At 42.7% G+C, this 22,378-nt stretch overlaps 1 protein-coding gene across 1 annotated transcript in view; it reads left to right on the top strand.

Moving 5' to 3' along the window:
* LOC111974815 (pre-B-cell leukemia transcription factor 3) overlaps positions 1–22,378 on the top strand; it is a 94,205-nt gene that overhangs the window by 50,394 nt on the left and 21,433 nt on the right. The window contains exons 3-5 of the mRNA XM_070447017.1: positions 14,440–14,681; positions 16,470–16,660; positions 18,035–18,170. Coding sequence (XP_070303118.1) covers positions 14,440–14,681; positions 16,470–16,660; positions 18,035–18,170 — 569 coding nt within the window. The remainder of the gene's footprint in view (positions 1–14,439; positions 14,682–16,469; positions 16,661–18,034; positions 18,171–22,378) is intronic.

Raw genomic sequence — 22,378 nt, 5'->3', positions numbered from 1 at the left:
GTGTTGGCATAATGTAAAAAATAGAAAGCCATGGTTTGTTCTCACCTGTAATCAGATAACAGTTTTCATAGTGTAGTGTTTGCCTTCATAATGGTGTTTCGATTTAGGTGAGTCTGTGTCATCTCCCTCCCATTTGGAGAGCAAACAGGAAGGGAACTATACCTTCCTACCTGTACTGTCTCATGCTGCTGAGCCTTATGAGAGAATAAATACAAAATTGTAGGGAGAGAGAGATGGAGAGAAAGTTCACGGCCTGGGTCAGTAACTAGGCAGCGTCACTGCCCAACACAACCAGCTGTGGACTGAGTCCTCTCTGTGGAAGTGGATGCTTTGTTTACTCCTAGGATGCAGGCTAGTGTACTGTTGACAGATACAGTACCAGTCAAAAGTTTGGACACAACTATTCATTCAAGGGTTTTTCTTTATTTTTACTATTTTCTACATTGTAGAATAAGAGTGAAGACATCAAAACTATGAAATAACATATATGGAATCATGCAGTAACCAAAACACTTCACCTGGAATTCTTTTCCAACAGTCTTGAAGGAGTTCCCACATATGCTGAGCACTTGTTGGCTGCTTTTCCTTCACTCTGCGGTCCAACTCATCCCAAACCATCTCAATTTGGTTGAGGTCAGGTGATTGTGGAGGCCAGGTCATCAGATGCAGCACTCCATCACTCTCCTTATTGGTCGAATAGCCCTTACACAGCCCGGAGGTGTGTTGGGTCATTGTCCTGTTGAAAAACAAATGATAGTCCCACTAAGCGCAAACCAGATTGGATGGCGTATCGCTGCAGAATGCTGTGGTAGCCATGCTGATTAAGTGTGCCTTGAATTCTAAATAAATCACCGACAGTGTCACCAGCAAAGCACCCCCACAGCATCACACCTCCTCCTCCATGCTTCACTGTGGGAACCACACATGCAGAGATCATCCGTTCACCTACTCTGTGTCTCACAAAGACACGGTGGTTGGAACCAAACATCTCAAATTTGGACTCATCAGACCAAAGGACAGATTTCCACCAGTCTAATGTCCATTACTCGTGTTTCTTGGCCCAAGCAAGTCTCTTCTTCTTATTGGTGTCCTTTAGTAGTGGTTTCTTTGCAGCAATTCGACCATGAAGGCCTGATTCATGCAGTCTCCTCTGAACAGTTGATGTTGAGAAGTGTCTGTTACTTGAACACTGTGAAGCATGTATTTGGGCTGCAATCTTGGGTGCAGTTAACTCTAATGAACTTATCCTCTACAGCCGAGCTAACTCTGGGTCTACCTTTCCTGTGGCGGTCCTCATGAGAGCCAGTTTCTTCATAGCGCTTGGTGGTTTTTGCGACTGCACTTGAAGAAACTTTCAAAGTTCTTGACATTTTCTGGATTGAGAGACCTTCATGTCTTAAAGTAATGATGGACTGTCATTTCTCTTTGCTTATTTGAGCTGTTCTTGCCGTAATATGGACTTGGTCTTTAGCCAATTAGGGCTATCTTCTATATACCACCCTTACCTTGTCAAAACACAACTAATTGGCTCAAACACATTAAGAAGAAAATAATTCCACAAATTAACTTTTAAGAAGTTAATTGAAATGCATTCCAGGTGACTACCTCATGAAGCTGGTTGAGAGAATGCAAAGCTGTCATCAAGGCAAAGGTTGACTACTTTGAAGAATCTAAAATATATTTACATTTGTTTAACACATTTTTGGTTACTACATGATTCCATATGTATTATTGTATAGTTTTGATGTCTTCAATATTATTCTATAATGTAGAAAATAGTACAAATTAAGAAAAACCCTTGAATGAGTAGGTGTGTCCAAACTTTTGACTGGTACTGTATGTGTAGCTAGTGGCGAGTGATAGTCAGAATGTATGAGGGCTCATAATGCTGCTGTCATCCAGTGGTGCCATGTTGAAATTAAGCAGTTCACCTGTTTTCGTTCAGGAGAGTCGCAGCAGACAGCTCGGGCTTCCTGTATTTATTGACTTGTTTTACTAGCCTTAAACAGGGCGCTTTTATACGGGCCTGCTCAGTCTTAAGACTCTCTAGACATTTACATTATTCCTGGCTGAGTTACACACGCATATACAAGGGCACGTCCGCAGGCCAGAGCGGGTGTGCGCACTTCACACATATATGGGAGCCCGGCAAATATTCTCAGAAGCACTTTATCATATCGCCATGCACTGTGCAGTATTTTACAGGCTACACATTACCCATACAGGAATGCTACATAGCTACATATTCTATACTACTATAGTAGTTTGTAGTTTTTTTAATATGATTTATATTTATTTTAATCCATAATTTTGCCCATGCATTAAATATGCACAAATAAGGAAATATTTGAAGCTCTTTACATTATTTTTTTTAGGATTGTACATTGTAGTTGAATATATATTATTTGTACATGCGTCTGAGTAATAGAAGTAAAGATTTGGAAAAACTCTAAACATCATCTCTTCCTGGCTAATCTGCAGAACTAAGATGTCCAATATGTTGGGCAATAAAGGATAATGAATATGAACACCAGTCACAGTGGAAGTGATGATCCCTATCCCAGCATAAACCCTCAGACAGTATTTACATGATTTTTTATTTCTGAATAAACCCCTTTTATTTCCTGCTGTGAGGATATTGAAACCTTTTGTAGTGGGGTAATATTTGATATGTGTATATTATACTGTATATACCTCACATGCGACCCGTAATAAGACTATATGCCTATTAAATGAATTATTTGACTCCATAAAGATAATTTAGCAATATGGAGAGACTATAGTTGAGTTACAGGAATTGGAAGGTCGAGAAAGGTCTAAGAATTGTCTATATCAAAGGCAGATATTGAATTACATTGTAAAATGGATGGAATCACATACAAGCCATGAAGCTTAAGTTACAAGGCAATACTAGCATCACAAGGCATTCACAATCTAGGCATGAAGATCCCAGAGTTACAAAGCAAAGCATAAAAAACATTACAGGCCTACAAGAGAAGAATGTTCATACAACCTTTCTGCAGAGTGGATAACAGGAGCAAGAGGCAGAACAAAGGCATTTCATTCCATTTATAACATCTGAATGTGTGACTCTTTAAAACCGAAACCAACCACCATTGACCAATCAAACTAAACCAAGTTATAGTAACCTAATCTGTCAATCTCCACAGGATGTCACAGCATCTAAAGGCTTGTGTGGGGGAGTGAGACCAGTGCAGAATTCCTAAAGACACTAAAACCCCTTTGCATAGAGTGGTTTAGAATTACCCTGTACAGTTACAAGTTACCACAGAGATTATACATCCATGTAGATAGCGCCAGAGTTCTCCTCAGGGGACAAGTTTCAGATATACAGTGCATTRGGAAAGTATTCAGACCCCTTTACCTTTTCCACATTTTGTTATGTTACTACCTCATTCTAAAATTGATTAAATAAAACATTTTCCTCATCAATCAATCAATCAATCAGATGTATTTATAAAGCCCTTTTTACATCAGCCGATGTCACAAAGTGCTATACAGAAACCCAGCCTAAAACTCCAAACAGCAAGCAATGCAGATGTAGAAGCACGGTGGCTAGGAAAAACTCCCTAGAAAGGCAGGAACCTAAGAAGAAACCTAGAGAGGAAACAGGCTCTGAGGGGTGGCCAGTCCTCTTCTGGCTGTGCCGGGTGGAGATTATAACAGTACATGGCCAAGATGATCAAACGTTCATAGATGACCAGCAGGGTCAAATAATAATAATCACAGTGGTTGTAGAGGGTGAAAAAGGTCAGCACCTCCGGAGTAAATGTCAGTTGGATTTTCATAGCCGATCATTCAGAGTTAGAGACAACAGGTGCGGTAGAGAGAGAGAGTCGAAAACAGCAGGTCCGGGACAAGGTAGCACGTCCGATGAACAGGTCAGGGTAGGCAGAACAGTTGAAACTGGAGCAGCAGCAGTTGGACTGGGGTGGACTGGGGACAGCAAGGAGTCATCAGGCCAGGTAGTCCTGAAGCATGGTCCTAGGGCTCAGGTCCTCCGAGAGAAAAGAGAGAAAGAGAGAGTTAGAGGGAGCATACTTAAATTCACACAGGACACCGGATAAGTCAGGAGAAATATAACAGACTGATCCTAGCCCCCGACACGTAAACTATTGCAGCATAAATACTGGAGGCTGAGACAGGAAGGGTGTATTAAAAATAAAAACAGAAATACCTTATTTACATACGTTTTCAGACTCTGCTATGAGACTCAAAATTGAGCTCAGGTTTATCCTGTTTCTATTGATCATCCTTGAGATGTTTCTCCAACTTGATTGGAGTCCACCTGTGGTAAATATAATTGATTGGTCATGATTTGGAAAGGCACACCCCTTACTATATAAGGTCCCACAGTTGACAGTGCATGCCAGAGCAAAAACCAAGCCAAAGGTTGAAGGAAATGTCCGTAGAGCTCAGAGACAGGATTGTGTCGAGCCATAGATCTGCGGAAGGTTACCAAAACATTTCTGCAGCATTGAAACTCCCCAAGAACACAGTGGCCTCCATCATTTTTAAATGGAATAAGAACCCAATTGTCATTCTGACAGAGCTCAAGAGTTGCTCTATGGAGATGGGAGAAACTTCCAGAAGGACAACCATCTCTACAGTACTCCACCAATCAGGCCTTTATGGTAGAGTGGCCAGACAGAAACCACTCCTCAGTAAAAGGCACGACAGCCCGCTTGGAGTTTGACAAAAGGCACCTAAAGACTCTCAGACCATGAGAAACAAGATTCTCTGGTCTGATAAAACCAAGATTGAACTCTTTGGCCTGAATGCCAAGCGTCACATCTGTAGGAAATATGGCACCATCCTTTCAGTGAAGTATGGTGGTGACAGCGTCATGCTGTGGGGATGTTTTTCAGGGCAGGGACTAGGAGACTAGTCAGGATCGAGGGAAAGATTAAGGGAGCAAAGTACAGAGAGATCATTGATGAAAACCTGCTCCATAGCGCTCAGGACCTTAGACTGGGGCAAAGGTTCACCTTCTAACAAGACAACGACCCTAAGCACATAGCCAAGACAACGCAGGAGTGGCTTCGGGACAAGTCTCTGAATGTCCTTGAGTGGCCCAGCCAGAGCTCAGACTTGAACCCGATCGAACATCTCTGGAGAGATCTGAAAATAGCTGTGCAGCGACGCTCCCCATCCAACCTGACAGAGCTTGAGAGGATCTGCAGAGAACAATGGGAGAAACTCCCAAATACAGGTGTGCCAAGCTTGTAGTGTCATACCCAAGAAGACTCAAGGCTGTACTCACTGCCAAGGGTGCTTCAACAAAGTACTGAGTAAAGGGTTGCAATACTTATGTAAATGTGATATTTCTGGGMTTTTTTGTTTGTTTTTTTAAACCTGTTTTGGGTTTGTCATAATGGGGTTTTGTTTTTAGATTGATGAGGGGAAAAAAATATTAAATCCACTTTAGAATAAGGTTGTAAAAGTCAAGGAGCCTGAATACTTTCTGAATGCACTTTATATCAAACATGGATGCATTAGCATCACTAACACACGTTCCAATAGCCAATCCTCTGGATACTGTTGAGAGAGAAATATATTTTGGCCCCTTCACGGGGGAAGGGCTGACTGGTCCTTGGACATTGTCTTGTGTTTTGTCAAGTCATTTGCCATGCGGCCGGTGAGAGAGAGCACATAAATTAGGGCCGAGCCTACACTTTCACACAGATGCCATCTTAACCAAAGCTTATAGGTGCCCATTTATCGAATACCACTAATTAGCCACCACAGGCAAGACAACAACACACTCCAAAATAGAAGGTGTTGAGCCGTTTGCCTGAGAAAGAGGGTGTCTTAAGTTCTCTCTGTGGATTTATTGCCAATTAATCCTATGGAATGCAAAAGCAGTGCTTTTCAAAGGGGTATGGGATTTCACAAACACATTATGAAAGTCGATACCATATATTAACACTTGGGGTTTCTTTGTGCCCAGTTTCTTTGTTCTTGTGTGTGCATGGCAATATACTGTATTTGACCTGGAACCTCATGGTCTGCTTGATGTCTATAGGGAGTTTGTACATAGAAAGCGGTGACATAGGGCAATACAGTCTGAAAAGGTCAGCTGGTTGCTTCAAGGAAATTGAGATTAAATGTATGTTTCCACACATCTGTTATAAAATTCTAGGTTGTCTGGAGGTATTCAACGTTAGCCATTTTAAAAAGGCTCATAGCTACAGCCCTTTGCCACTCCATCACTACATTCAACTCAGAGGCCGAGGTGAGTAATGGGCTATATTTTCCACACAAGTGGGCAACAAAAAACACAAAAACTAAATCGTTAATTGCCCACATACAGTAACCAAATGCCATCAAGAGCCCATGCTCTCATTAACCTGGCACCTAATTATCTGCCTCCAGTCTGAGTCGTGACAAGCCCCGGCGTCTGAACCCAACGCTTGTTGTGTCAGCAGTGGGATGCAGCGCTACCGCAGCCCAGCCAGCCAGCCAGCCAGCCAGCCAGGGCTCCATTAGGTGTGTACCAGACAAAAGCCCCGTGCCGCAAAGGTTCCCTCTGCACGCGCCGCTGCAATGTTCCTTCCGTTAATGCCTTCCCTTCCAATTAAATCTGCAACTGTTAATTACTGTAATTATGGGAGCGAGCCCCTCGCTCTGTCACCCCCCACCTCCCTCTCTCCCGGTACGTGGAGACAAAATGGCACGGTAGCTGTTGTGCTGCTTCAGTTGTGCATCTTCTCTGCTCCGGTGAAGCCCTTTGTAGGGAATTGAGTGGGGATAGGGACTTGATTCACTTGATGGGGGTGACGTGGTGGAGACTGCACAGTTCATCATGGATAACTGGGGAAGGAAGTCACAGCCCATGGCCATGTCTCCAGACGAACTAATTAAATGGTGTAAAATACACTCTGAGAATAATTAGAAACAAATCATATTTTTGTACCTTGTCCTTTGACAACAAGGAGTAGTATTAGACAACAAGGAGTAGCACCATCATAACACAAACTTCAAAGGGTTTTTCCCTATAGCAATGTTTTGTTGAAATTATTATTTCAAATGTTTTTTTTATTGTGAATCGCTAATATAATAGTTTGTATTAAACCGCAGTACCACTTTAGTACTGTCACAGTTCTTGCGATGGATATGATGTGATGCGTTGAGTAAAAGGGGAGCTAATTAAGAGTAGATTGTCAGCCTTCCTGGTAGTATCTGCTCTAATGTCCATCCTCTCTGTCCTGTACATTGACCTGACTAGCTCCTCCTCATTGTCACTCTACAAACCACAGCAACCTGCGGCATCAGGCACAACAATACACCAGCAGCCATGATGCTCCTTTTCAGGTACATGAGACTTTGGCTGAACATTCTGTCCCTCCAAATCACAGCCACTATTTACCTTAGGTTATAAACACTGTAAAAAACAAATGTATATGTGTTCTCATTGGTGAGCATCTCAACATGTCTCACCGCTCAGCAGTATGATGGCTGTCAAAGACACCCATTTCCAACGGTACAGCCTCTGCCTCCACCTGCAATTGGGGCTATATATGTTAGCTCGTCTGGGAAGAGAATGTTAATCTATAATTTGGAGTCATATTCTTCTCTATAAAATACATTCTTCAGAGGGAAACAGCTCCTTCTGCTTCAGGCAGTGCAGTCTCTACCGTGGATACACTGCAACAAAATCGAAATGATAGACTGTCAACTCTCGTGTAGAAATGCCACTGCAAAGAATAATTTGTCTGGCACTGGATCATGGTCTGCTGTATGTTCCCAATGCTGCTTTATGGTTCATGAGTACACACACACAACACACACACACACACACACACACACACACACACACACACACACACACACAACACACACACACACACACACACACACACACACACACACACACACACACACACACACACACACAAGCTTGCACGCATTCATGCGTGGACTCATGCACACAAACACACACCACACACACACAATGCCTACAAGCCGAAACCATTTATTTAGAGGAATACAGTTAAAAACATGGGATTAATGACAGAAGTAGTATTATTTGTTTCACCCTTAGCCTTTAGAGTAATGTATGCATGGCTTCATGCACATTATATTTAGATGAAGTGTATCTATATTGGCCTGGTTGTCTGTGTGTACAGGACCTGCTGTGTGACTGGTTTCGTGCAATCTCCATCTTCTAATTAGGGAGCTGCAGAGAAGGCTGCAAAGGAAGGAGAGATTAGTTGCCTTTGGGTATTTCATAACTGGCTTTCAGTGCCACATTTGCATTATGTGCTTGGGGTCTGAATAAAGAATTAGGGTACATTTGCAGTAAATTGAGGCTAGTAGCTAAAAACCAAAAGTACATCAGATATGAAATGAAATAAGAGAGGAAAAAGCAGCAAATGCTGTTAGTTATCTTGAAATGCTATAATACTACTTTACTGTAAATCTCATTTTCTTTGTTACTAAATAATTACATGAAGGTACCATTTTTTAAAAACAAGGTATTTTTGTATTCTAGGTTTATGTGAGTATTGATGGTAAATGCTTTAACAGGCCGTTAATGATTGGTGCTGATTCTGGGCTGCTAGTCCAGCCCTGTGCTTGAGCCCCATGCTGTATGTGTTCTGTAGGGTCAGTCAGTGTGATGATCTGTAGAGGAGGTCCTGTCCACTGATTTGGCCAGTCTCCCTTACCACTGCGTGCGGCCGCCACAGCCAGGCCTGGTCAGCCATCACTGCGCCACTTGGCCACCTGCCCACTCAAAGTCTGTGAGGGCAACATCCAGAGTGGACAAACACACACACCAACACACAACACACACACACACACACACACACACACACACACACACACACACACCACAACACACACACACACACACACACACACACACACACACACACCACACACACACACACACCACACACAACACACAACACACGGGACACAGCAAGTGACAGTAGGCCTTGTTTACCCAGTGTCCCTCCCTCAGTTGTCTCCCATCCTCTCCCTGTGGTCTGTCATGCCATGTGTCACTTTCCACAAAGGGACAGTGATTAATTTTGGTGTGTTCGGCAAAATGTCTTCAAGATGTTTGTTTGGGTTACTTTTCCCACCCCCTAACCCATCCCCTCTCCCATCTCTCTGATTCGGTGAAGCCCGATCCCCCGCCTTTCTCTTGTCAAGGGCTTTGGGAGAGGAGAGCATCATCATCGAAGGACAAAGGCTACCTGAACTGACAGGGATCTTCTTATTTGACCGGAGCCACTTTTTGTCACGTTTTCTTCTCCGCCCCCTGTGCTGTCCGTTTAGAGTGTGCTGGTGGTGTATGATAGGAGAAGTCTTGACCCAGCACCGGGGGGCTGTAACACTTCACTGTCAATGGGCCTTATCACTCACCGCACTGGGAGGAAATACATCATCATGCTAGACAGGGATTCCCCAGTTTAGGGTCCCTTCCCTGCCCTCTATTACTCTGTATTTAATCTATCTGCATGCTCACTTGTTCATCCCCACAGTATCTCTGCCTGCCTCAACTCTAAAGTCAAACCCTCTGCGGTTTACAGTGGATACAACAAGAACTCACATGCTTTGAAGTCTCTTTTTATAGAGATGGAATAGTAATGTAAAGTGCGTATCTTTTCCTATTGATGCAGTTTGAAAGAGGGAGCGGGAGCGCGCATTGACAGATGTACAGGGAACTGTCAAATTCACCGTTTCTGTCTGTGGGGAAATATAATGATTTAGCCCCTGAATTAGACAGGATCCTTTTCAGCTTTTTTATGGCAAGAAAGAAAGTGAAACAAAATGTGGCTAATGCGTGCTAGCTTTCCCTCAGTGTGGTATCAGGTATGGTAATTACCCTACCATTAACATTGGGAATAGCTAATGTGTATTAATGTGTTAATTACTGTACATGCTTGAGAGAGCCCGAAGGCATTCTCCCAGATTCTCTGTGCCATGTGGATGTAGGCCAAGCTTAAAAAAGACTTTAAGGACATCAATGAAAGAGAATCTTTATGTTTTATTGGCCAGAACAAAAGATTTCCAATGGTAATTTGATGCACTTCTCTGCTTCTAAAGTGAGAGCCACTAATCTGGAGGCTTTGAAAACGAGATGATATTAAGTCAAAAGAGACATGGAAACAAGTCTGTAGTGACACAGTGTTCTTTGTGTTCTGTTGTCTCTTGTGTGTTGCTTTGACATTGTGTTCTAATCACATGGTGGGTTAAGATTCAGGGATCCTCACTAATACTCACCCAGAGAGGGGCCACCTCGGTGGGATCTGTTCAGCAGGCTGAGAGGAGAGCCACGGCCTGCCTGTCTCTGTATTGCTTGGGATTGGATCCTGCTCTAAGAGAGATGACCTTTGCAAATATTGACAGAAAATAAATTTGGTTTCGATTAGTTAGCTTTAGGAGACCTTTGTGGATCAATGCAATTAGATGCACAGTGTGTCGATATGCGCTGGGCCTTTTCGTTGGATGCATTGAGTAGGAGAGGAACTGCATGGGGTCAGGGTTAGGTGTATCGAACAGGATATTTTGAAAGCAGTGGAAGTAACAGAGATACAATGTGTTCTTTCAAATACAACAAGGCAAACAGTTCACAATCAATTTGCAACACACTATTGTGCAGTTTTGTATTTTTTCATGTTTTTATCCCTCTATATAACCAAATGCGGTAGAGAGAAAATAATTAGGTATATAATTAAATCTGTGGAACAAATATTCAAACAAAGTAAATGTAAAAAGGGAAAATCATCTCACTAAATAAAAATATCTCTCTCTTTTCCTGTGATGTACTGAGGTGTTATGGTCTTCTCTCTGTGACAGTGTAGTACTGCAGTACTACACTGGTGGATAACCCTCCTCCAGCCCCTGATCCTGCTCCTCTCCTCAGCAGCTCACATTAACCCAGCAGGGCTCTGCCTTTATGACTCTCCTGCTCACACTTCAGTGATGAGAGTAAACAAACGCTGGGCCAAAGGTCAGCTAAGCCCCCGGAATAAAAGAAGGCACAAGGGGAAAGAGGTGGGAGGAAAGGAGAGTGGCCAGAGGCATTGCTCAGATCACTGTCAGAACTTCAAGCAGGGGTGATAAACGAGACAATGGCACTAAACCGGAAATAATTCTAAACAGTGGAGGGGAGAGAAAGGCCTGCTTTGTCTTCATCTGTCAGTTGTGTTATTTCATCGGATCAGATATGACATTGAAACATGTAAAAATAATAAGTAAAACCACACCTCACTGATATGAATGTATTAATCACAATGTCGACTTCCTTTCAACCCTAGAGTAGAAATTAGGTAAACAATATGAACACAGATTTCAATGAGAGAAAAACAAAAATCCAAGGAGAGAGAAATCCAGTAGAAGATGGAAATTCACAGCACTTGGTCTTTTGGCTGGGAGCTGCTCCCTGCTGTATGTTGAGGCAGGTGGAGGGGGGAAGTGTTTCCAAACCTGTTTGTTATGGATGGGCCTCGATAGCTGCTCTGGCACAAACACACGCTAGTGGGCTGCTGGAGGGGCGGAACAATCTCAGACCAGTGGAGTAATCATTTTTATCCCGCTGATTTCCCAAATAGAAATGGACATGTATGATAAAAATGTCATGGCCACTCCACACGTTAGCTTCCTAATAGGATTGCACGTCACTTCCTAATGTCTCGCTCTGTTTGCCCATGCTCTGAATGGACACATTATTGCTCACAGGAACTTTACTGTAATATATGTTGAGACAAGTAGCTCTTTATGCCCTGTGATTATTTGGTTTGAATGAAACCCTGTAAATTCCCCCAGCTGTGCTTCCCCTGGATAAAGAGTGAGTGGAGTAAAAGTGACAACATGGGTTTGGTGTGGAAATGTGCACTGCTGCTCTCAGAGTTATAGTTAATATACCTGACATGAAAAACATGCTTAACTACTTACTATCACCTCCATCACAAAGGAAAGTGCGGACTTGAGCTTGTGTCTGCAGCAAAGGGTAGGCAAAAGTACTGCACTGAGCAAACCTGTTTGCTCAATCAACTTCCAGATATTACCACCACCAGAGGTACTATACTAATAGCTCAGCATCTTTACAGATATGATGGTGATGGGTTAAAGATATGATGGTTATGGGGTTAACCCCATCACCATCATATCTTTAACCCATCACCATCATATCTTTAACCCCATCACCATCATATATTTAACCCATCACATCTTTAACCCATCTTAACCATCACCATCATATCTTTAAGATATGATGGTGATGGGGTTAAAGATATGATGGTGATGGGTTAAAGATATTATGTGATGGGTTAAAGATGGTGATGGGTTAAGAATTGATGGGTGATGGGTTAAAATAGATGGTGATGGGGTTAAAGATGGAACACCCATCATATCTTTAAACCCATCACATCTTTAACCCATCACCATCATATCATTAAAGATATGATGGTGTGTTAACCCCATCACCATCATATATTTAACCCCATCACCATCATTATCTCTTAACCCATCACCATCATTCTTCATTTAAAGATATGGGGTTACCCCATCACATCTTTAACCCATCACCTCATATCTTTAACCCATCACCATCATATCTTTAACCCCATCACCATCATATCTTTAACCCATCACATCTTTAACCCATCACCATCATATCTTTAACCCCATCACCATCATATCTTTAACCCATCACCATCATATATTTAAAGATATGATGGTGATGGGTTAAAGATAGGATGGTGATGGGTTAAAGATGTGATGGGGTTAAATATATGATGGTGATGGGGTTAAAGATAGTGGAGTAATGGCATATTGTTCACATGGGTGATTTGGCTTGGCATGCCTGATGCTACAACTCTTCCAGCATCAATGGCCACATGCATCCTCTACTTTAACACCATTACAACTACAAGACAAACATTCAGCCAATAGATCCACAGATAGACACAAATTTGCCTTGCAGTAGCATCTCCAAATCTGAGACACACACCAATGTCGATGGGGATTGTTAATGGGGTATGTGATGAGAGAGGTGACAGTATGTTACTTTAAATATCCATATAGTATGGTGTTCTGGGTCACAGTTGGTGCCTGGTAGAGCCCCTCCTCTCTGATTGCTAGGCTACTGCCTCACACAATAGAACGACTAATCTTCTTATTTAAAATTCAAGGGCTCACCATATCTTAATGAAGCCTTAAGAAACTGTTAAATCCCTACATCTCTGGCAGATTATTGAATAGAGATAACCCTGGTAATCATAACATCTAAGTGGGCACTCAGTGTTTACTGCAGATTGGGTGCCCTTTTTATTAATTTATTGGACTGAATAATGCAGATTTATTTGGCTGGTAATTCTGACCGGCTGCAGTCTTTTTTTCATTGCAGCCGTCATGACAWCATTCTCTATGCGTGCAGGTGTACTCCTATGCTGACTGATGGCTAATTAGGATTGAAATATATAGGAAAGAATGAAAAGAGAAAAGGAAACAGCAGGTCCCGATAACAATAGCAAAAGTCAGCACTCAATGATTTGTTTGTGTGTGTATGTGCGTGCGTGCGTGAGCGCGCGTGTTTGTGCATGCGTGGTTGCGTGCGAGCCCTGAGGTATCTTAGAGCTGCACAGTAATCAAGTGCACAATTAGAAGAGAAAAAGGGAAAATATTGTCTATGAGTAGTTGTAAATGAAGTAGAATAATGCTAAATATGGTAACGTTAAGAGTGTGGAAGAACCCTGGCTCTGTTTTTAATCACAGAAAACCAACAGACAGTGGTGATTTCAGGCTTTGCATCATGCAGAAAAGGCAGACACATGCTTGAGGTTTATTCCTCTGTTTAGCATCCTTTCGGAGAATAGAAGTGCCACCTCGCAGTTGAGCATTTGTCAGTTTATGGATGTTGCTGTCATGTAAGCCTCCCTGTACACACAGTGTGCAGTGCAGTGTGTAGATAAAATAAGGCAGGCCCGGGCTTTAGGCGACAGGAACACAGCACGTACACAGGAGGTACCCAATCCATTCCCACAGGGGATTACCCGCACTGCACTTTGGCTATATGACAGACATCCAGGGAAAGGTACCTATAGAAAATAATTTTGGCTTTAGCGGCTCACTGCTCAGGATACTGTACAAGACAATACTTGTGAGGCTGGCACTGCATAATCTGGGCTGTTGTATGTTTTTTACCCTTATGGAAATKAGCCAGTCAGCCATGGAGGAGTCAGTTTAAGAGTGTGTCTAGATGTGGTTCTTGGTGAGTCCATGAAACCCACCCTCTAGTATAGAATGAACACTAAACAAATTACAAATTATTATTCAGTTACCATGGAGGTTCTGCCCTATCAAAAAAAGAACAGTATCAAAACTCCTTTGTGTCTGTGTCATGTCTGGAGGTCTGGACGTCCTCATGTCTAACTGTCACTCTCTCTCTCTGATGTCTCTCAGGCCTCAGCATCCGTGGTGCCCAAGAGGAGGACCCTCCCGACCCCCAGCTCATGCGTCTGGACAACATGCTGCTGGCGGAGGGTGTGTCAGGACCAGAGAAAGGGGGTGGATCCGCRGCTGCCGCCGCTGCAGCCGCAGCTTCGGGAGGGGCCTCAGACAACTCCATCGAACACTCAGACTACAGAGCCAAACTCACCCAGATCAGACAGATCTACCACACAGAGCTGGAGAAATACGAACAGGTTGGTGTGAGTCACACCTTTAACCACCTTCACATCACACCTTTAAGCTTCATAGACGTATTATTAGAGTACAAAACCAGGAACAAAATATTTGTTGTAATATTGGAAACGTACATATTTTGTGTTTCGTTAACTAAGTCTAAGTTAACTAAGTTTCCGGAGTAGTGTAGTCTAAGTTAACTAAGTTTCGGGAGTTATGTAGTCTAAGTCTAAGTTAACTACATCTGGGGAGTAGTGTCATCTAAGTCTTAAGTTAACTAAGTCTGGGGAGTAGTGTCATCTAAGTTAACTAAGTCTGGGGAGTTATGTAGTCTAAAAAGTCTGGGGTGTAGTGTCATCTAAGTCTAAGTTAACTAACTCTGGGGTGTAGTGTCATCTAAGTCTAAGTTAACTAACTCTTTGGAGTAGTGTAGTCTAAGTCTAAGTTAACTTACTTAGACTACTCCCCAGAGTTAGTTAACTAATTCTGGGGAGTAGTGTCTAAGTTTTTTTCTTTTTTTATAATTTATTATATATTTTTTAACTTTATTCTCATGGTATCCAATTGGTAGTTACAGTCTTGTCCCATCGCTGCAACTCCCGTACGGACTCGGGAGAGGCGAAGGTCAAAAGCCGTGTGTCCTCTGAAACACAACCCAACCGAGCCGCACTGCTTCTCGACACAATGCTCGCTTAACCTGGAAGCCAACCGCACCAATGTGTTGGAGGAAACACCGTACACCTGGTGACCGTGTCAGCGTGCATTGCGCCCGGCCTGCCACAGGAGTAACTAGAGCACGATGGTACAAGAACATCCCTGCCGGCCAAACCCTCTCCTAACCCGGACGACGCTGGGCCAATTGTGCACCCATGGGTTTCCCGGTCGCAGCCGGCTACGACAGAGCCTGGACTTGAACCAGGATCTCTAGTGGCACAGCTAGCACTGCGATGCAGTGCCTTAGACCACTGCGTCACTCGGGAGGCCCAGTGTAGTCTAAGTTAACTAAGTCTGGGGAGTAGTGTAGTCTAAGTAAGTTAACTAAGTCTGGGGAGTAGTGTCATCTAAGTCTAAGGTAACTAGGTTAACTAAGTCTGGGGAGTTATGTAGTCTAAGTCTAAGTTAACTAAGTCTGGGAAGTAGTGTAGTCTAAGTAATGTAGTCGTCTCAGTAAAATGAGAATATGATCAACTCATTCAGGTGCCATGTTGAGCTTCAGCAATAAAACAGACACATTATAAGAGAAAATGAAAGGTGGAACACTGATGCCTCAGCAGTGCAGCGAGGTGAATTAGACTAATTTACTCCCGGCACTCTGAGAGGAGAGGAGTGAGGGAGGAGAGGAGAGGAGAGGAGGGAGGGGAGAAGAGGACACACAACACTTTGCCTGGAGTGAATGCATCTTTCTTAGGGGTGTTTCCAGGTTTTAATTATCTAAATGTAAATACTTAACGAATTTTACTCAGAGTAATGAGCTAAAGTGTGCACTACGTAAATGAGTTATTCTAATTAATCATGTATGAACTACTGGTTTAACGAAAAGCTGTTTAAATTCTCTCTGTGCTGGGCCAAAGCCAAATTGCAAATCGGCATTTGCATTTATAGATGACTTCACCAACTAAGTAATTGAAGTGCTCAGCAGTCGTATAAATACTGGGCTGTGTTTTTCAAAAGCACGATCAGTGAAGATACTTTTAACTAAGGGAGTAGGCTAATAAACACATTCAGCTACTGAAAGTTGTTCCTAACCAAAGGATACTCGCCAGGAGGGTACTAACAGGGCTGGGTTGGGCTCTGTGATTTCTCTTCAGGCGTGTAACGAGTTCACCACCCATGTGATGAACCTGCTGAGGGAGCAGTCCCGCACGCGACCCATCTCTCCCAAAGAGATAGAACGCATGGTGGGCATCATCCACCGCAAGTTCAGCTCCATCCAGATGCAGCTCAAGCAGAGCACCTGTGAGGCCGTCATGATCCTGCGCTCCAGATTCCTTGATGCCAGGTCAGTGTGTATATATGACGTGCATGTGTGTTACTGTGTGTCTCTGTGTTCCAAAACGTTTCTTAGACCGTGACCCACAAAATCAATGTTTCTAGACCCACAAAACCAATGCTTCTAGACCCACAAAACCAATGTTTCTAGACCCACAAAACCAATTTTTCTAGACCCACAAAATCAATGTTTCTAGACCCACAAAACCAATGCTTCTAGACCCACAAAACCAATGTTTCTAGACCCACAAAACCAATGTTTCTAGACCCACAAAACCAATGTTTCTAGACCCACAAAACCAATGTTTCTATTTTGGAGCATACAGTAGGCAGGCATGATCGTAATAACAACACTTCCTAGAAAATGTACTTCTATATCTGCGAAACACGAATCAACAACATACAGCGCCAAACAGTACACTGCAAATATTCATAGATGATCTTGCCATAAAGCGCACGTGTTATGTGTTATAGCCATCTTTCAAGATAATCATCCGCTATCACCTGAAAGAATTTTAGATTAAATGAAGTGGGAACAAAGTCATATGTAATCAGCAGGTGTTCTGGATTACTGTAATCACAAACCGTTTGTGGAGTGGAGCTCTAAGGAGAGTGGGAGGAAGCAGAAGCACATTTGCTGCCCATTGCTTGTGTGAAGTGCAGTAAACAAGGCAAAATAAGCAGCAAATGCTAAATAACATGATAAGTAGTWCCCTGGGGGGGTAAAGGAGACCCAGATCTAGTTAGAGGGGATTTGTTCCCACTGGAGTTCCWAMTTGTGGAGTGGAGCTCTAAGGAGAGTGGGAGGAAGCAGAWGCACATTTGCTGCCCATTGCTTGTGTGAAGTGCAGTAAACAAGGCAAAATAAGCAGCAAATGCTAAATAACATGATAAGTAGTGCCCTGGGGGGGTAAAGGAGACCCAGATCTAGTTAGAGGGGATTTGTTCCCACTGGACTTTCCTGAGGCCGTGGCATTCCAGGAACAATGCTCGCTGGGCATGTCTTGATTTCTATAATGTACTGAGTTGCAACTGGGCCTAGCACTCCATCACCAAGCCTGCCCATCTGCTTTGCTAAACACTACACATTACATGCTTGGCCTGGAGATCAGAGCCCAACAGACCAAATTAAGCAATGTATGTGTTTGTGTGTTTCTGTGTGTGTTGTGTGGGTTTAGCGGTTGGAGGATGGCTTGGTGTGTGTTGATGAGGATGGTGCTGAAAGGAGGACACAATATTCCGCTCCTGAGACCCCCATTCCTCATTATTTTCACCATTTATGTGTGAGATTGATTGTGCTATTTGTCCGATCCAAATGGACGAGTTAATGCTGGTTTCGCTAATGAGCTTCCTTGGCCTTTCTCTCATTTTGTTCACTATTCAGGCGGAAAAGGAGAAACTTCAGCAAGCAGGCGACGGAGATCTTGAACGAGTATTTCTACTCGCACCTCAGCAACCCATATCCCAGTGAAGAAGCCAAAGAGGAGTTGGCCAAAAAGTGCAGCATTACAGTATCCCAGGTGGGTGCAGCTTCCTTATCTCAGACGCAGTGGCTGGTGGGTATTCAGGGGAGAAAAGGCAGTATACGAGGTCCCTGGCTGCAACTCAAGACCATTCTGGAAGGACGGCTAGGCCACACTATCAGAGAACAATGTCCTTATCTTACCTTGACATTGAGCCTAATGACACCTCAGCTAGGGCAGGTTCAGCCTATCACAGCAGTGGCCACGGGGAGGGGAGGTCAGTGTCCTAATATTGGCCGCAATCAGAGGCCTACAGTGGGTAAGCACTCCATATATGTCCACTCTGGGCCTGTTAGTCCTCCATTTATGTCCTCTCTGGGCCTGTTAGTCCTCCATAGATGTCCACTCTGGGTCTCCTGCCATTTTCTTTGTCATTGTCTCTGTCTGCTCGATCAGTCCAGGTGGCTGGATGTCAACCTGTATAGGTTATCCAGTTAATCCATATGATGTTTAAGGTACATGTGAAGTCACAGTGCTCAGGCTTAGGCTTGTACATGCAGACGACACTGCTTCACCCAATAAATATTTTGTTTTTACAAACAATTTATGTGACTTTCCCACTTTACCTTTTATCTAATAGATGGGTTAACCTGAAGGCAATATAATCTCTCACACCCAACCCCCACACCCAAACCAAGTCWGCGTTGTTATCCTCCTTCACTCTGTTCTGCTACTATTGTTAAAAGTTGGATCATTTAGATTTGTGTAACAAGTTCAGATGTTAATCCATGGTTGTTCCAATTTGAGAATTACCTATACAATAAACACTGATTTGCAATGTTCTCTCTTGTCTGTGGGGAGGGGGTGTGGAGGGGTATATTGAGTGTAGTCATGCAGAGTCAGATACTGTAAAAGCCCATTCTTTTTTGCCTTCAGGGGGTGGGAAGCACCATCACAGTATCACAGGTATGTCATGACTTCTCCTGATCCACTGTTGTTGTTTTCATTCTTTTGTATATTTTCTTGGTTTCTGTATGTGCACCTTCACAGTCTACCACTGCACACAGATCCCCTTCCTCACACAAATGGACTGATATCCTGGCATTCAAAATCAGTCTGATGCTATTTTAATGTAGGTGTACCATGCTTACAGCTTTACTGTAAGTTTGGCACCAAGCAAGTTCCACTGTGATACATAGAATGTGTGTTATTTTGCTGTTGAATATCACACAATATTGGGTGAGCAAATCATACGCCAAGACTAGGTATCATACAACATTTTCATTGTATTTTCAGCGCACTTTTGATCATTATTTATGATTGCTAAATACCATTTAAAGACAACAACCATACCACCACATTATATGTTGGTTTTGATGTCTCATGTCATATCATTTAACTTTTTTTGTTATTTCTATAACACAAATCATTTGTTTTCTACACAGTATGCATTTTTGTTAGTTGTAGATCGTCTGCTAGTTATGTCCTTCTTGGTTTTAGAACATGCAGCYTGTGTCTAATGTTCTGCTTTCTGCCAGTGTGGTTCATGTTAGTTGAAGGAGTGGGCATTGACCCTCACAAGTGGAACAATTCTCTGTTCTGAGTGCTTGACTTAACAGGGCACTGTAGGAGTTCCCAGGAGGACAAATCAGTCCAGAAATAAGAGGCCTTTTAAGAATTCACTTGAACTCATCTCAAGCCCCATTAGCAGGGTTCTCCTTGACAAGCCTAGTCCACTGCAGCCACTCCTATTGACTACTTTGTAGTGCTTTGGCTCAGTCTTAGTGAGTTAGACTATGTCAAGTCCTCTCTGGGTTTGATGTCTTACCCAAGCATAGGAGAGCCTGGTGAAGTCAGAAGAGTTACTCCAGAGAATGGGCAGTAATGGCATGTTTGGGTATTTCCAGATACTCTCAAACTCAATGGTGAGGTTTGTTCATTAAGGAAGGCATTATGTACAGTATTACAGTACCTTTGTATACTTCATTATAGAACTTTCTTTCATATACACTACAGTGACTGTAGTATAAATATGTGAATCAATAAGCATTAGATATCAGTCTGATGGTTATCACAGATGTCTAGGTGGAATCTATTGCTTTGATTTATGGATTGACTAAGTAGGTTTAGGTGGACATTACACAATGCCAATGTTGTTCTCTGACTAGAGGYAACTGAGTGTGTGTTTCATTGCATGAGCATATACTGAACAAAACTATAAATGCAACATGTAAAGTGTTGGTCCCATGTTTCATGAGCTGAAATAATAGATCCCAGAAATGTTCCATACTCACAAAAAGGTTATTGCTCAAAAATGTTGTGCTCAAATGTGTTTACATCCCTGTTAGTGAGCCTTTCTACTTTGTCAAGATAATCCATCCACCTGACAGGTGTAGCATATCAAGAAGCTGATTAAACAGAGTGATCATTATACAGATGCATCTTGACAGTACGTGTTCCYTTTGTATTTTTGTTCAGTATAATTTGAGCCAGTTTGCTACAGCAGGAAAATAATCCTGCATCAACAGGAAATGTGAATTATTATTTGTATTTTTTGTAGTGGTTGATAAATCTTTCAAGTGTGACATTTTAAAGTGGATATTACAAACTTTAGAAGCATTTTTAAACCTTGAATACTCTACAAGTTTGCATTTCCTGCTATGCAGGAAAATCCTCAGCACCAAAAGAGTGTTAAAGTTAAGATCCTACATCTGTAATTCTGTTGTTCAAGATATTACCTCACTTCATGAAGCAATGGCCCTCTACATTCAGGAGTCAGTCTTACTGTATTATTTCACTCTGTCAGTATGCATGTGTGACAATAAAGGTGTGGGATTGGACGGCAGTGGTTTCTGTCAGTGTTTATGGATGTGTCAGGGGCCATAATTGATATAATCTCCAGGCAGTGCTGCTGTGAGGGGGCACTCTGCTCCCAGGGCACAGACAGGGACAGGCAGCCCTCTAAACGGACAAAAGAGAGAGAGCTCAGAACACAGGGCCGATTCAGCACCACAATCTGTGTTTACCCATTTCAGAGCTCACAGTTTTCACACTTATCAATATTTCAGGTCATTATATATTAAGGCGAGGGATGCCTTGGGTTAAGGTGTTAAGTATTCATGTTCTCTGTTCTATTATTGATAATATTAGCAGCAGGATGGCCACTGAAACCACCTTTGTCTGTATAATTAAGACCCATGTTTTAGGTTTCGTTAAAGAGTCTCCCGAAGAAGACCTTATAAATCCAGTGGTATTGAGATCTTGGAAAGATCKTCTATTCCCTTTCAATGACAAGAGCAGTGTATTGACCCGGAGTGGGGTAGAAATGTTAGTGAATTATTAACTACTATTACATGCCCCCTCTAGTGGGTCACTGAGAACAAACCCGGTGTCGTGTTCTTGCAAGGAGTCTGCATGACCATTATACAATCGCTCCTTTTGATGCAGCTGCTGAGGTCAGGTAATTCAGTCTTTCAACTTGGCTCCCACTACACAGGGAAGTCAATTGAATGCACAGTCTGCCACAAGATAAAAGGGAATTAGTTCTGTGGATTGGGTTGTGGTCCCTACCTTACGGTGCCTGCATTTACACAATGTTTAGCTCAACTGTGAATCACCAAAGCCAGAGTTGAGTGAGCAGGAGAAAAATGTGTGTGACCAGGGGAAGTGGCCCCTTAATACCCAGGGTAGAGGATGCTAACACTGCTGAGGCTGTGCAATCTAACAACACCGTACAGTGGTTAAACACAGTCATAACAACCTGTCCTGAATAATAGAATAACACTGACCAGGTCTTCACAAACTGATATATTCAATAGAATTTCCCCATGATCTGTCAAAAGCAATTCTGTTTTTGAATTGATTGTAATACTTTTCTATTTCAAGCATTCATGTAACACAATGTTGAATACTGGCGAGTTCATTATTTCTATCAATAATCAGAAGCAAATATATATGAGAACTACTGTTTCCAGTAGAACTACCCCATTAGCCCCCGACGCTATAGCCCCATTCCCCTATAGCCCCAGTAGAACTATAGCAAAACCAAAACCAGCGATAGTCACCATGGTGATTACCATTATAACCATTTTTCAAAGGCCTCTCATATATTGCTAATCCAAGCTCATTGTCATTATCATTGTGTTTATTATGCACTATAATGCCATGTAGATGGGATTCATAAAAGTGTCTGGCAGTGGTGGGCTAGGTAGTTTTCATTATGTTGTGGCCCTTGTGTTAAAACCGCGTGCGTGAATGACTTTCTT

The sequence above is a fragment of the Salvelinus sp. IW2-2015 genome, linkage group LG15, assembly GCF_002910315.2.
Source record: "Salvelinus sp. IW2-2015 linkage group LG15, ASM291031v2, whole genome shotgun sequence".
Taxonomy (NCBI): domain Eukaryota; kingdom Metazoa; phylum Chordata; class Actinopteri; order Salmoniformes; family Salmonidae; genus Salvelinus; species Salvelinus sp. IW2-2015.
Note: the sequence above shows the minus strand (reverse complement) of the source record. Positions and strands in the feature narration are given on the sequence as shown.